General features: G+C 40.7%; 1 protein-coding gene across 8 annotated transcripts in view; it reads right to left on the bottom strand.

Moving 5' to 3' along the window:
* The window catches only part of myo9bl (myosin IXb-like), a 66,134-nt gene that overhangs the window by 30,457 nt on the left and 21,354 nt on the right, over nucleotides 1–14,323 (bottom strand). For all 8 annotated transcript variants that reach the window (XR_015762680.1, XM_088004998.1, XM_088004999.1 and 5 more), the window contains exons 2-4: nucleotides 13,452–13,668; nucleotides 13,106–13,325; nucleotides 12,320–12,829 (exon numbers count right to left, since the gene is read on the bottom strand). Coding sequence is in view for 7 of the 8 variants with exons in the window: in XM_088004998.1 (XP_087861124.1) it covers nucleotides 12,320–12,829; nucleotides 13,106–13,325; nucleotides 13,452–13,603 (882 nt within the window). In the remaining variant the exon portion in view is untranslated. The remainder of the gene's footprint in view (nucleotides 1–12,319; nucleotides 12,830–13,105; nucleotides 13,326–13,451; nucleotides 13,669–14,323) is intronic.

Genomic DNA, 14,323 nt, shown 5'->3' with positions numbered 1-14,323 from the left:
CAGAGCAGCAGTACTTTTTTCTTCATGATGCGCATGTTCACATGGTTACACACACACACACACAAAACTAAAAGCCACCGCAGGGGAAGTTGACTCAGTGAATGCTAAATAGGAGCCACATTGTGTTTTCCAATGCAACATGCAGGGTGAATTTGATATAAACGCTCAGGTGCAGATCAGAGTATTGGGGACATATGTTGATTTCTTGACTGCACTTCTTTTTTATCCCTCCTTGTTTTAAATTAGTGCAAAACTTTTTTTATTTATTTTTTTTCTTTGGGTGCAGAGAAATCATTCAAGCGAGATGTCACTCTATTCTGTAATACTTTCACCCTTGAGGGACGTGTCAGGTAATGGTTTCTTGTTCATGCGTGATGAAAGAGGTGGGCTGGAGCGTGACACCGATTCCCTCGAGTCAAACCAGAGCTTTTTAAGACTAATTTGCAAACTCAAAGCCCTGCAAAAGCATCAAGATGTCTTAAACTGAAAAACTCGAAAGTTACACACTGCTGAACTCCATTTACGAACGAGATGCCTTCTGAAGGTTGCGCCAGATTTTATGCGGAGATATGAAGAGTTAAAAAGGCATAAATACACACAAATGCCTGAAGATTTTGAAAACCTTTTGTCCCTCAGCTTCACAATTAGTTAACGGGGTTCTCCAACTCCTGTTCATGACAACTTTGAATCATGACTCATTAAGAAACTGTGCAGCCATTTTAAATATCAAAAAAAGAGAACAAAAATATCGAATTACATTTTGAAAATATGCAACAACTGACTCGCAAAGGATTGCTTGGATACAATTCTAGGTCAAAGTGTTTATAGGGTCATTAATTAAAACTTTGCTCAGTGGCGTGAACTTTTACTGGCTTTCATGATGACACCTGATGTCAGCCTGAGCTGCTAAAGCTCAGATGATGGTGGTGAAGAGGAGAGTCATGAGAAGATGCTGGATAATTACAAACAATAATGTCTTTGCCATATTCAACACAATTATTGTTTTCCTACTATTGTGCAGCCCCAACATAAAAGGAATATTTTTTTTTTTAGTAGCTTTAGTTTGAAGTTTTGTTTTAATTTAAAATGACAATTCTTCCATAGAAAAATGAAAACAAATTTCCTTTATTGGATTTCTTCTTAATGTTTTTGTGTCTTCAAACTAATTTCATTCATCTGGGACTGAGGGGCAAAATTTCTCTTTGGATTGTAAAGGTTGCCGAGTTCTGGTCTGGCACATAAAATACATTAGTTTGTGGTTGCAATGTAGTTTAAAAAAAAAAAAAAAAAAAAAAGGTGAAACAGTTCAAGTACTCTGAGTAATTTTGCAGGAGACTAACCCCTAACCCTTATTCATGCTTCAATTCCTGTGCTCAGAGTATTGATCCTGTGGCACAATTGAGCTCAGCGCTCAATGCTGCTCACTGTGCCCAGTTTTCTCCCCGGATCCCCTCCCTCTCCCCCCCCGCACACCAGGAGCACAAAAACCCTGGGAAATCTCTGCACGGCCCGCACTGCTGCACCACGGAGGGAATTACAAGCATCTCGCAGCCTCGTTCGTATTCAAACATGCCCATGAGCGTGATCCGATCTTTAAACTCAATTGGCTGGAGCCCTCAGTAGGTATGAGGAAGGAGACCGAGAGCTTGCCAAGCTGTGACTGTGGAAAATAGACACGGCCTTACGAAACAGGGGGTTTGCACACAAGGAGGTTAAGAAGAAAAAGGAGGGAAATAAAGAAAGAGAGAACGAGAGAAGGAGGGAAGGGGACACGCGGGGCCACAGCACTGTGCAGTGTGTGCGCGCTGTCGGCCACGGTTGACTCAAATCTCCCTGCACGCCACCGCTTCAACTGATTTATCTGTGCTGTGTGCTGGCTTTTCTGGTAGCACTGTTCCTGGTACGTTTCCACTCGTACCGACAGACCCACCAATACGAAGTCTCACATCCCTATTTAGCACAGAAACTTGCGCGCGCGCGCGCACACACACACACACACACACACACACACACACACACACACACACACACACACACACACACACTGTTCTCAACAAACACAGCAGGAGGCGTGCCTCACAAACAGCACAGATCAAGTTGTTTGCCCCAACAAGCAACACAAACAGAGCGAGCTTTGAATGCGCCAAAATATGAAGCAAAAACTAATTCAGTCATAAGATCTGTGACAGATTTAAAAGGTCATGGAGGGAGGACAACTTTCAAGGATTTGGATTGATGTCATATGAAACCAATTTATGGATAATTCCAACCAAAACGCAAGAAAACAATTATCAGTAAAAAATGTGCTGCTGCTAGACCTCTTTTGGATAGCTCTGAAACTTTGAGGAGCAAACCTCAAAACGAGCCAAAGGGCTTCAGCGAAATGTTTCCACAGGGAGACGCCAAGCGGGCTCTGACACAGACGCCTCACTACAGCACGGGCACAACAAAAGTCGATTCAAACATTTCATCGGGGAGGTTTTAACTGTAGGATCTCCAAGCAACAAAAAAATGTTGCGATTTGAGACACAATTTTGAAAAAGTTCTGTGAATTTCGTGTTAAACCAGACGTACGGGGAAGTCGGGAGGTCAAGTATGTAAACTCTGGTAACCGGGGCTAACCTCTCACAATACCCTGTGACAAAATAATCAGTGTTTGCTGTCGGACTGAATGAGTCTTTGGTGAGATCACATGTTGCTGGCAGAGACTGAACTCGACCGCGTCGCTACACAGTTCCTCCTCCGCACGGCTTCTCATCAGGTCATCAGTTTATGACTCCGCTTACGCCTGAACCCTCGAAGTTTCTCTCAGCTGAACTAGCAAAACCAGCTATGCAGAGGCAAAGTCAGTGGCTTTAGTATTGGCATTGTATGGTAGCTGATTAAGCGCTACCAAATGAGTGTTTTTGTATGTTGGAAAAAGATAAACAAACAAACCTCCCTTTTGAAGTTTGTGGCAAAAAGAAAAAAACCCTTTAGCTGCAGATTAGACACGAGACAAAATAGCTGCAGATCTGTGGCAGTTTGGGGTTTTTCACAATTATATTTTTTAAAAAGTAGTCTCTAAAACCAATATTATAAAGCATTACGATGCTGATCATTTTAGACTTAAACACCTATTCTTCACAATCTAATCTCTTCACTTTAGGAGCTGTCTGAAAACTGACTTTTTTTCCTATGATCCCACATTTGTTTCTCTTCAAGGGACATTGAGTTTTTAGGTAGGGAAATTGTTTTACTAACACCCAACGGCTCCCATGGGCTGTGTTGAATGCCAGCATGATGAAAATAAAATAGTGGTAATGGTGGCTGAAGAAAGAAGAATGTAATTGCTTCAAGATGCAATGGCTGACATTAGAAATTCAACATATTCTTAGTAGTAAGTGAAAAACAAATGATCAAGAAAGGATTCAAGAAAATAAACCTTTTTTTTTTCTCAACAGTCATCATTTTTCAACTACAGAGAGAAGTTATTTAAACATTAACAACAGAAACCCACAAACATTTGCAAGAAGGGCACAGTATTTTTGGCTGCATATTTAAAATGAGTGAAACACGCACAGATGGGAAAACGAGCTAAAATATGTCCTCCGGAAAAGCTGCAGCAAACGGAGCAAATCAAGTTATGAGGCGTCTATGCATCCGTCACAGAGAGATCATAATCCAAACATGGGGGAAACAGGAACAGACAGCTTCTCTTCCTCATTTAGCCCGCAAAAAAATATTTAAGTAATTTTTGATGCACGCTTGGCAACATCTTAAACAACGCTGGACTTTCAGCCTCGAACGTGCTGCTTTCGCTATATTTTTAATTGTGTAAATGAGCACAAGTCAAAAGGTTTAATTCGATTTTTATCTTCTAACTTACATAATTTTGAAAAATATATTATTCCAGTTCTTAATAGATGAACAATCTCATGCTTGTAATTTAGCTCAGGTCTGAACGTTTAACAGGAAATTACTGTTCTGCTTGTATCGTATTCCAAAAATTAAAATTAAAATTATATTAACATTTGTTTTTGTTTTTTTACTGAATCTCTACGTACTATTATGCATCAAAGCATGAATGTTTATTTGATTTTATTTAAGTCGGGATAGCATTTATAGCTTTTGGATGATGCATTTACAGACTTAAAAATATAGGACTCCTTGTTTTCATGCATTAATTGAAAATGATTATTTTTCCTTTCACTTTTGACCAGATAAAAATGTAAACATGTAAATGCCTGAGTAAATCTAGAACTCACTCTACTGCCGGATTAGAGTAACTTTAAAAGGCTGAAATTGATCTCTGGCCATTTTCCCAGTACATCTCTATTTCACCTGAACAGCCCTATAGGTGATCATTCACTCAGGAGTATAAAGGTTTAAAGTGACAAGTTAATGCACAGACACGTTAAAGGTGCAGAGCTTTAATAGCTGGGCCAGAGCGTCGAATGCCAACTTGCGGTCCAGAGTTTTGCCAGATTGGAACCATATAAAGCTGCTCCACCCATGCCCTGATGAGTCCCACATCAAACTGCAGCTTGTGGTGTGGCCACAGCACCACGAATAGCTGTTGAAACGGCCTGCAGACAGATGCAGCATGTACGCTGCACAGAGCCTGTAAAGAAAAGCATATTCTAGCCTTCAGTGAGTTCCTATATGGTGTGATTACAGGAAGGTGTTTGCGTATAAGTGTCTGTTTGGGCGTTTAGACGAAGAATCACGGGCACGGCAAGGCGACTTAAACGCAGTAATGCCAGCCTTTCCCAGACTCGTACACAATGCCACCCCCTCTCAATAACCACTCATGCAGGAGAGATAAACAATAGATCAGCAGGCAGAATGGCCGGCTTCTCCTCCGCACTTCCTGAACAACAATACGGTGCTCTGGTGTGTCCACACCCTTCAAGGCTCTGAGCTAACAGCAGAGGGAACCACTGCCTTTGCTTCCTGTGTCGTAGCCGCTTCCTGTCGAAGGGTTCCGGATGATAGGAACTTCCTGTCTGAAGCCGTGAGACGGAGCGGCATGGAGCAGGCCGGCCGGGGACTTTGAACAGGAATGTTTGCTTTACTGGGACAACAAACTTAAGTTACAGGGCTAATGTAGGGGCCCTCGCTGAGCGGTCCCCTGAGAGAAAGCAGAAATATGATTCACGCTTCAGCTGTTTTACTAATTACCTGTAATGTTGGCTTTACTTTGCCTGCTTCTTCCTCTTTAAAAACCTGAATTGCTAAAATGATTTAGTTTCATTCTCAATAAGAGTTTAATCTCATTTCAAATGTTACTGTAAATCCATTCGAAGGACTACTTATCAATCTGTTCCTATTAATAGAAACGGATACAGTCGAAAGCAACACAAAGTGCTCCACAAAAGCTACAACCAATGAAACAAGAATGCAAAAGAGTTACAAATCACACCAGAAAATCAGAACTACAAAAAAACAACAGAAATTGTTTTTGTGAGAAAAAAAATATCTCAGACAGATATAAGCCATGTAGGGTAAATTGTAAAAATTAAATTAGAGATGCATCAATCTGCCTTTAATGGTTGATATTCAGTAAAGTCTGACCTGCCCTTATAGATTTAGATTTGTTTTTCCTCCCCTAAAAACTGTTATGGTTCAGTTTATTGTGTTAAACACAACATAAAATGGTTTAAATAAACAAATAAAAAGCGCATTCTCTCTAAATCGTCACCATCTACTAGTTTGTGCATGCATGGTTGTTTGTCCAGTGAGAGACTCCTGTGATGACCGCTAGAGATAAGCACTAACTCCCCAATGACCCTGCAAGGATAAGCATTATAGATGATGGATATCTCCTCACAGAACAAGCAGCTTAGGTGACACAGATCTTTTTAGGGTGTTTGAGATTTCCCCTCACTCCTCACCTTTTTCTAATCACAGCTGTCAGATATGACTTTGGAAAAAAAAAAAAAAGAAAAAAAAACACCCAAACCCCCTTTACTCTGACACATTTCTGACATCATCCCACATATGTGCTAGCATGCTCAAACAGAGGCAGCTCTAGCTGACGATGAGAATAAGAAAGCTTCTAAGACGGGTAAAATAATACGAGAGGTAATTACGTAACAGCGGCTCAACCAGCTGAACCAGTTTATGGGAAAACCTCGGAGATCTTTTGGGCTGTTACCAGGCAGAAGTCGTTTCATCGTTTCTGCCCACAGAAGGTGTTAAAAACAATCTATTCTCTATGTTCAATTAAAGACAAACCTGAATGATTTATAGAGCGGTAAAAAGAAAGTTGGATGGCCACTTTTCCAACACGTCCGAGGTTCAGGACATGCAACTTGCCAGAACTTCAGTGCGGAGTCAGAATCCAGCTCTACAACTGGTGATCTCATCTAGTCAAAATGCTGCTCAGGCTTTAAGACCTCCAGTATAGCTGGAGAAACACTAACAGACCGGCAGGCGGACTCGCAATGTTTTGATTAAAGTAATCTGATCGACTCCCGGCACAAAAAGGCACCAAATGAAAACCTTTTGCAACAGCAAACCTTGACTTCTTTTGTAATCATTCATTTCAGTTTTTTTTGCTGGGCTGTCATTATTTAGATGACAGTAAACATTTAGCTAACACTATTGTTTTAATTTATTTATTGAAAAGCTGGCACATAAATAGCTACCCGTTACTGATAAGAACGTACAGGAATGTTCCCTAGATTTCCCACCAATCATCTAATGAATCGTGTTAATGTGTCCAGGTTCTGCTCTTCTAATACATTCATATTGCGTTTTGTCTGCAGAAATGCCCAAATTTCTTAGTCCATGTGACCCACTTTTGAAATCAAAAGGTCCCCCTTGCTTGGTAAAAGATGAAAATATTGAAACAGTCTCCATAAAAGTGCTAACCCTTCTGAGATAAAAGAAATGTGTGATAGCATGATTAGGGCCGCAGGAAATGCAAAGCTGCACAATACCCATTATAACTGCAAGACTGTTTCCAGATGCAGTTCAGTTTCAACTTCCTCTCGTACCCAGGCCAGCTAAATTTGAGCCCATCTCTATGTCTGGCCCTGAAACCGCAGCTTTGGCCCAGGCTGACACACACGCACACACACATGCGCGCACACACACACAGAAAAATAGAGCAGCAGAGTGGCAACCAGTCTGCCAAAGGGACACGACTCTGCTGATGGAGGGGGAAAAACAAAAAAAAAACACCACCACCACTCCACTGCCTCCCCCTCTCATCCCTGAATCAGACATCCGGAACAAGAGACTGAAGCACATCAGGGGACTGAAGCTGCGCTCATTTACATGCATCTGAAAGCTGCAGCGTGTGCAAGAGATGACAAAAACCTGACAGGTGATGGATGGCAACAAAGCAACGGCTTCTATCTGCTCCAGATTGCTCCAGATTCTTGGTGGGAGTTTACTGCTTGGATGCTTGTGGTAAACTTTTGTGCAGTTTCCCAAGTATATTGAGTTTCTATAAACTCACATTTACAAAACATTGGTTTTTGCTTTTCCACAATATCTTGTACGTCGAGCGAGCTGCATTCCACATCAGGCTTTTCTGACTAAGGATCTATTTTTGGTCACATTATTGTGAAATAAAACTGAGAAGTATGTGGAGCAGATTTGCTTCCAGATCAGCACTGAGGTATTAATTCCCTCAAAGCTACAGAGCCAATCAAACTAAACCCAAGTAAAGGGATTTCAGCTTTTAGGCCAAATGCAATTTTTGTATCATTTTGGGTCTTTATTTGTTGAAAAAAAAAAAATTGAAGCTACAAAAATATCTCAGATAGTATCGCAAATACAAAATATTTTCATCCTGTTAGCAAACGTAGAGCAGCCTAAAAGAATAAAACATTGCAGCAGATAAGCCTAGAGATTACTGATAGCTGCATGCGAGGGAATTAAACCGTCAGTTTTGAGAATGCAACAGGGTCAAAAATAATGAGAGAATAAAGTTACAAAAATTACTGTTGTCTAAGGCAGGAGCAGGAAGAGCATCTGATTATTGTTGGTGGTAAGAGCAGCAAGATTTTAATACCATATACTACAATACTAGTATTTTCCATCATCATAATGTTGCTACCACTTTCGCTTCTTAGTTGATTGACTGTGGGTATAATTGAGAGAGAAAACCTATTAAACTAAAGAAGTCTATTATTAGCATGCAGTGCTTTGAATGAATACCACATAAAAAATATCTACCAAGCAAGTTTTTGCCACAGCAGTGATTTAATATATCTTCAGCTCCAAGAGATTAGTAAAAAAAAAAAAAAAAACCCTGAATTTATTTTTTACTTTCCCAAAATGGTTCAGCTTTTTGGGAAACACTGAAGCACAAATATTTGCATGGACAAAGTAAAAGCTAAGAGTCATCATCTAAATTTGTTCATGAAAGACGGTAGCATGAAGGTCTTTCACATGGTCGACCTATTTTAATACAAGAGACAGCGTACAAACTAACAGCTTATCTTTCTTAGACCCAAAAAAGACTCCTAAATGAACTCAAGTTAACACAGAGTATTTAAAAGCCACTGCATGTGTACATCTAAGAAAATGTATAACCAGATACTAAAGGTTCAGACAGGCTGAGCTAATCGGTATTCATGTCAGAATTTACAATATTCATGCAAAATTCACCCAAAGACACCAGATTTTGGACTGATCCCCCCCGTAGAGTGCAGTCGTCATGGACACAAGTTAAAATAAATTCACTTTCTATTGGCGTAATTATTGTCATGGCCGTCCTTGTTGTACTTCCCCTGCCATGGCTACACTTTCCTTGTTTATTAACAGTTTAACAGATTACTTTAAAATGATTTCAACACAAAAAGTCCAAAATGTCTGCCTGTTTGAGCACTAATATCTTTATTAGTGGGGTTTCATCGTGACTCGCCTCAAAATCCCCCCACCAGGCCGTCACACCGCTCTCTACTCAGTGTGAAGCAATCAAAGAAGCAGCCATTGCTCAGATGCTTCTCCTTGCCTGGCTTCTGCTTTCTCCTCCTCGGCATCATCATCTATACACCAGCGCGGTCAAAACTGGCTGCTTCCTGTCTGAAAGTCACAAAAGGCTCAAATATGGATGTAGATCAGATATTCAACAGATCCAGTAAATCTAAATCATCCTCCACACATAGCATCCAGGATCTCTGGACTGTCTGTGGGAGGTTAGACATACTCATGGATTTATCTTTGCCAAACCGTCTGCTTCCTACCGAGTGAGACGTCCGCCTGCTCAGCACGTTCTTAATTTAGAGATGTTCAGGACACGGTTTCTGCAGGTTTCACCAACAAAAATGTAAGACTTTTTGGGGGAAATTTAGGACCTCTACGACAGAGTTGTACAAAAGAAAATAGCATACGATATATAATTTTATAGCCAAGCTTTTTTTTACTCACAGTATCTTACAGATGGGCAACAGAAGTGAGCCAGTGGCAGAGACAAACGTTGCCCAGCCAACTCATGATAAATTTACATTTACATAAAAAGCTAGATGCAAAAAAAGCTAGCTAGTTAGCAAGAGTTTATTAGCAGCTAGTTAGCGGTAGCCTCAATTGCCTCAACTCACAGAACATAATGAGGATGTCGCTGTGCAACTCAAACTTTTGCCTGACAGAAAAGTCCCACGAGAAAAATAAACTATAGGACATAGAATATAGGAGATTAAATTGTACTGCTACAGCAAAATTTAAGACCTGTGATTAACACATTCTAAATTTTCTAATGAATTTAAGACATTTTAAGGCCTTCATTTCACATCATGAATTTGCAACTTTTTAAGGATGCGTGGACAACCTTCAGGACAGCAAATTGAAAACTGCAAGACTTGACATGAGTTTAATGCAAATATCCACAGGGACGTAGTCATGATGAAGAAGGGAGAAGAAAACCTGGATTTTCACCTTTTCCAAGACAATAATGAGGATGAGGAGGAGGAGAAGGCCACTCACTGGAAGGCTAAAGGAAATCACATAGCACCTTCTTCATATACTCACACACGATCAATACTAAATCATGCAACTGAACTCTCTCTGCCAGCATTTATTTGTTGGTAGATGGGGAAAAAAAAAATTCTGCACTCTGCTTTGCAGAACCAATGACCACAATATGAGAAGTGATCCAAATTTAGAGGGAGGGTCTGATTCATCTTCTATGCTGCAGTCATCATGATGTCAGTCTGTGGCACAGATCACAGAGGAGCTCTGCATGCGACCAAGACTTGAATGTTTAAAGGTTTTCATTCTGTTGCTTGTTCTGTAATCATACGCGTCATAAAAACCTAAACACAAAAAGTAGAGGGCGAACCTGAAACTTGTGAAACAACACACAATAACCACCGACTCTGCAAGGCATAAAAATATGAACACCATTTAAAATATTTTAATAAAAGGGCTCTGGTATTGTCAGATATTTAAATTCAGGAATATGGATAGGAGGTAAGAGGCCAAAACAAGGTGGCTTGGTTACATTCTGGGAAAAATAGAGTCAGGAAAAATCCCTCAGAGGTCATAAAGTCTTAACTTTTCTGTTTCAAACAAACAATCCATCACAGTCGACTCTGTGCTACAACTACAACCGGGTTGATTTTAAGAACCTTTGATTCAAAGAACCTTTAGCCTTTTCTATGTTTTTCTTGCATAACACATAAACGTCTTTAAAAGTTTAAAGTTTCCGTTTGTGTTCACTCGTGTCTGTCAGCGATTAGACTGAGCGAGTCAGCATAAGCTCGTAAACTCTGCTGGAAAAGAAGCAGGAAGAGAAGCAGTCACCTGACGAAAACAATTAAACGTCACTGCCTCTAAGCTAAGTTTAGAGCTGGCATGGAAAATATGATAAAGATTTTAGTGTTGCCTCAAAGTGAGACAAACATAAAGAGCTTCAAGCGTTTCCAGCAGCTCAAGGAGACATGAAGGGGTTAATGAAGCCACTTCCTTCTTTCTTTCCATTTCTTCTTTCAGTTTAGACTACAGCCTCTTTGTCTAAGCTTTTACACTTTCATTATTTATAACTTTCATCAATCATCTCCAAATATAGTTAGTTGCACACAGCATGACGATCAATTTTGAGGGAGGATCTCCAATTACTGGACATAACTTCATCAAAACGGCAAAACGTTTTCATCCTGACAAGAAGTAACATGACTTATAGCAAACACATACAATGCACTGCAGAGGTATTTGGACCTCTTGATCATTTTCATAATTTGTTGCACAAGAACTACAAATGTTATTGTACTTATGGGATCTTATGTCATAATCCAATACATCATTGCTCTTCTCTCTAGTCTACCTAAACATGGAAGGTGCCAAGAGGCCCATGGCGACTCTGGAGGAGCTACAGAGATCAACAGATCAGGTGGTATAATCAGTCTACAGACTGGTAGGCTGCACAAATCTGGCCAGTATAAAATGAGTCAGAAGAAGGCAAAAAGAAATCCTGTTTACAGATTCCTGCCACACTGAAAATGTGGAGGAGGAGGTCTGGTCAGATAAGGCCTAAACAAAATTGCACATGTGTTTTGGAAAGACAACACAGCACATCCTGACTCAAGACACAGTGGTGGCAGCATGATGCTGTGGGGATGCTGTTCCTCATTGGGGGTAGTAAATGTGGCCAGATTTGACAGGTTTTGTAGATTGAAAGTTGCCTTTAATCAATATGTGTATTGATGATTTAGACTGACAAAATGTGATGTTTATCTTGTTTCACAGTTGGTGACATAATGGTGTTTTTATGATCTAAACCACTTTGAACTGCCTTGTTGATGAAATGTGCTATGCAACTAAACTTCAAAGATATGAAACATTTTACTATTTAAGTCGAAGGGAAAAAGAAACTTTTTTTTTTATTTCCCCAATATTTCACAATTATTCACCTGTATTTATAAATGAAGAACCTGATTATGATTCATCAAGCCTGTTGCAGTAAGCAATTAGTCAATTAATTGCATGATAAATTAAAATGGTCTTGATGATTTCCATTCCAATGATTAATATGTTTTGAAGGGGAATTTTGTTTACAGAAACATAATCCAATTTATTTATGGTGTCTGTTGTGTGTGGTGTTTATTTTCATTTCATTTATTGTTTTGGTTCTTGTGTTTTATTTTTACTTCCTGTGTTAATTGTTCTTTACTAAATTAAAGAACAATACCTTAATCGAAAATAGCCTCAAAACAACAAAAATAATAACTGGGGCAATTTATTGTCCAACAAAATTAGCTATCCTGACAGGCCTATGAGTAAAAAGAGTTACATTAATCCAGTCGACTGCATGGATTCTTTCCTCCATCTCGATCATGTCCCTATACTTTGACTTGTTCTGCTGCAACGCGTTTTTCCTTCCTACCTCCAGGACGGGTCCGGCTCCCAAGATGGTCCTCTCCACCCCGCTGGCGTAGCCCTTCTGGCTGAGCGCGGTCAGACAGTGGATTAGGAAGTTGGTGCTTTGGGTCTTGCCAGAGCCGCTCTCCCCAGAGATGACGATGCACTGGTTCACCCTCTTCCTGAGCATAGCGTAGTAGGCCACGTCGGCAATGGCGAAAATATGAGGTTCCAGTTTGCCCAGCTGGTGGTTCTCGTACATCTTGACATATTTGGGGTTGTAGATGGGCAGGAACTTGAACGGGTTGATGGCGATGAGGATGCTGCCTGCATAGGTGTAGATCTTTTTCTTGTAGAAGCGTGTGCGCAGATTGTTCAATATGCTGTCCTCACTGAGGACGGGGAGGTTGCAGAGGTCTGCAAAGTCATCCTGGGGAGGGGGGAGGAAGCCCCTCGCAGCGAGCTGCTGTACTTCCTGTTCCTTGGACGAAGGTGGGAGGTGAACGTAATGGATGGAGCCATCGCAGTTCCTCTCCTGGATACAATGCAGAAAAACACATTTTATTGCCAGATTTCTGCTTTTTCTCACTTGATACAAAAACAATTCGTAAAAATACACCTACGCCTGGGGCCAAGTAGCACTCTGGTTTGTCATATTTCCTATTATCAATGCGTAATCTATTGCTTAAGTTCGATGACTTATCACCACAAAGTGGAAGAAAGCAGAAGGAAGCACCATGCAACAAACAGTGGCAGCACTTCTCTTGCTAGACTGAATTTGACAGCTTGAAGACAGAGTTGCTAGTTTCACCTGCAGCAAGAAGTAAAAGCCAGCGCTCTGCGGGTGTTGCTCCTGAGCTTTTCGGGGCCAAAGCAGAACCCTCTGTACGGGCAAGTCTCCAGCCTCCAGGATCCACTCCTCCCCGCCGCTTTCCTTCACCTCTGCCAACACATACAGACCGCCGGGGTCCAGCCCCAGCGTCGCAGCAGCGTCCGAGATTACAGAGGCTGTCGTTGCATTCTTCTGCACTCTGAAGGCCAACAAAAACACGCCACAAAAACCGTTTTCCAATTAAATTTTATTATGTTTCATTGGATTGTCACTCTTGTATAGTAAATGCAAATGTTACACCTCCACCAAATCTCGGGGAACCCACCTGAGGTTGCAGCAGGTGGACGCCTGGGAAGCGAGCCGTGGGTAGATCTGGAGCAGGTACATGCGGTCGTCTGGATCGTTACAGCCCACTCCCCCTCCTCCACCTCCACCTGCGTTTGTTGCCATGGTGGCAGCGCCATCTCTGACACTCATCCTGAGCCAGGGGGAGTGGCCTCAGCATGCCGCAAGTCCACCGCCTCTGTCTCACCACACAGCACCTACAGATGACAGGAGGACCGATTACAAATCCACACCAACTATAGAGCAACATTTGAGAAGCAGAAGCTCTTTGAGACAACACAGTTCTTGGCTTGTTTGAAACTTAACACTAAGAGGAAGAACTTGGCACGATAAATGGGTTGAATTAATACTTTGAAAGGAGTTATTTACATACAAGGTAAAAAACAAAAAGAGACATAAGCTTTTTATTTTCACTGGCGTCATCCTTGGATACTATTTCCAAATGCCTGAAGGTGCAAAAGTCATTTCTTCAACATTGGGCTGCACAAGGAGGAAAACGGCTCACTAAAATACTAATTTTGAATATTGCAAAGACTATATTAAGGCTGAAATGATTAATTTGAGTTAATCGTGATGAACCGATTGCTGAAATAAACATCAAATAATTTAATAAAATAATTGTTCACTGCTTTTTTAGAGTGTACAGATTCTAAAAAATGCCATTTGCTGAAAGAATACCGTCAGAGCAGTAATTAAACCAAAACTGTACAAAGAATATATACATTTTTCATTTAAGATGAAAACACAGACCGCCGTAGAACATGGTTACTTTGTCTGTAAAATTGTTCTACCCCCTTTAAAAAAACATTTAGCACAAAATTTCTGCAATTGAACAGTTGTAGTCTTCTGTTA

Source organism: Poecilia mexicana, unplaced genomic scaffold, assembly GCF_051168715.1.
Source record: "Poecilia mexicana isolate PSO_F unplaced genomic scaffold, ASM5116871v1 scaffold_4, whole genome shotgun sequence".
Taxonomy (NCBI): Eukaryota; Metazoa; Chordata; class Actinopteri; order Cyprinodontiformes; family Poeciliidae; genus Poecilia; species Poecilia mexicana.
This window is presented reverse-complemented; position numbering and strand designations above follow the sequence as displayed.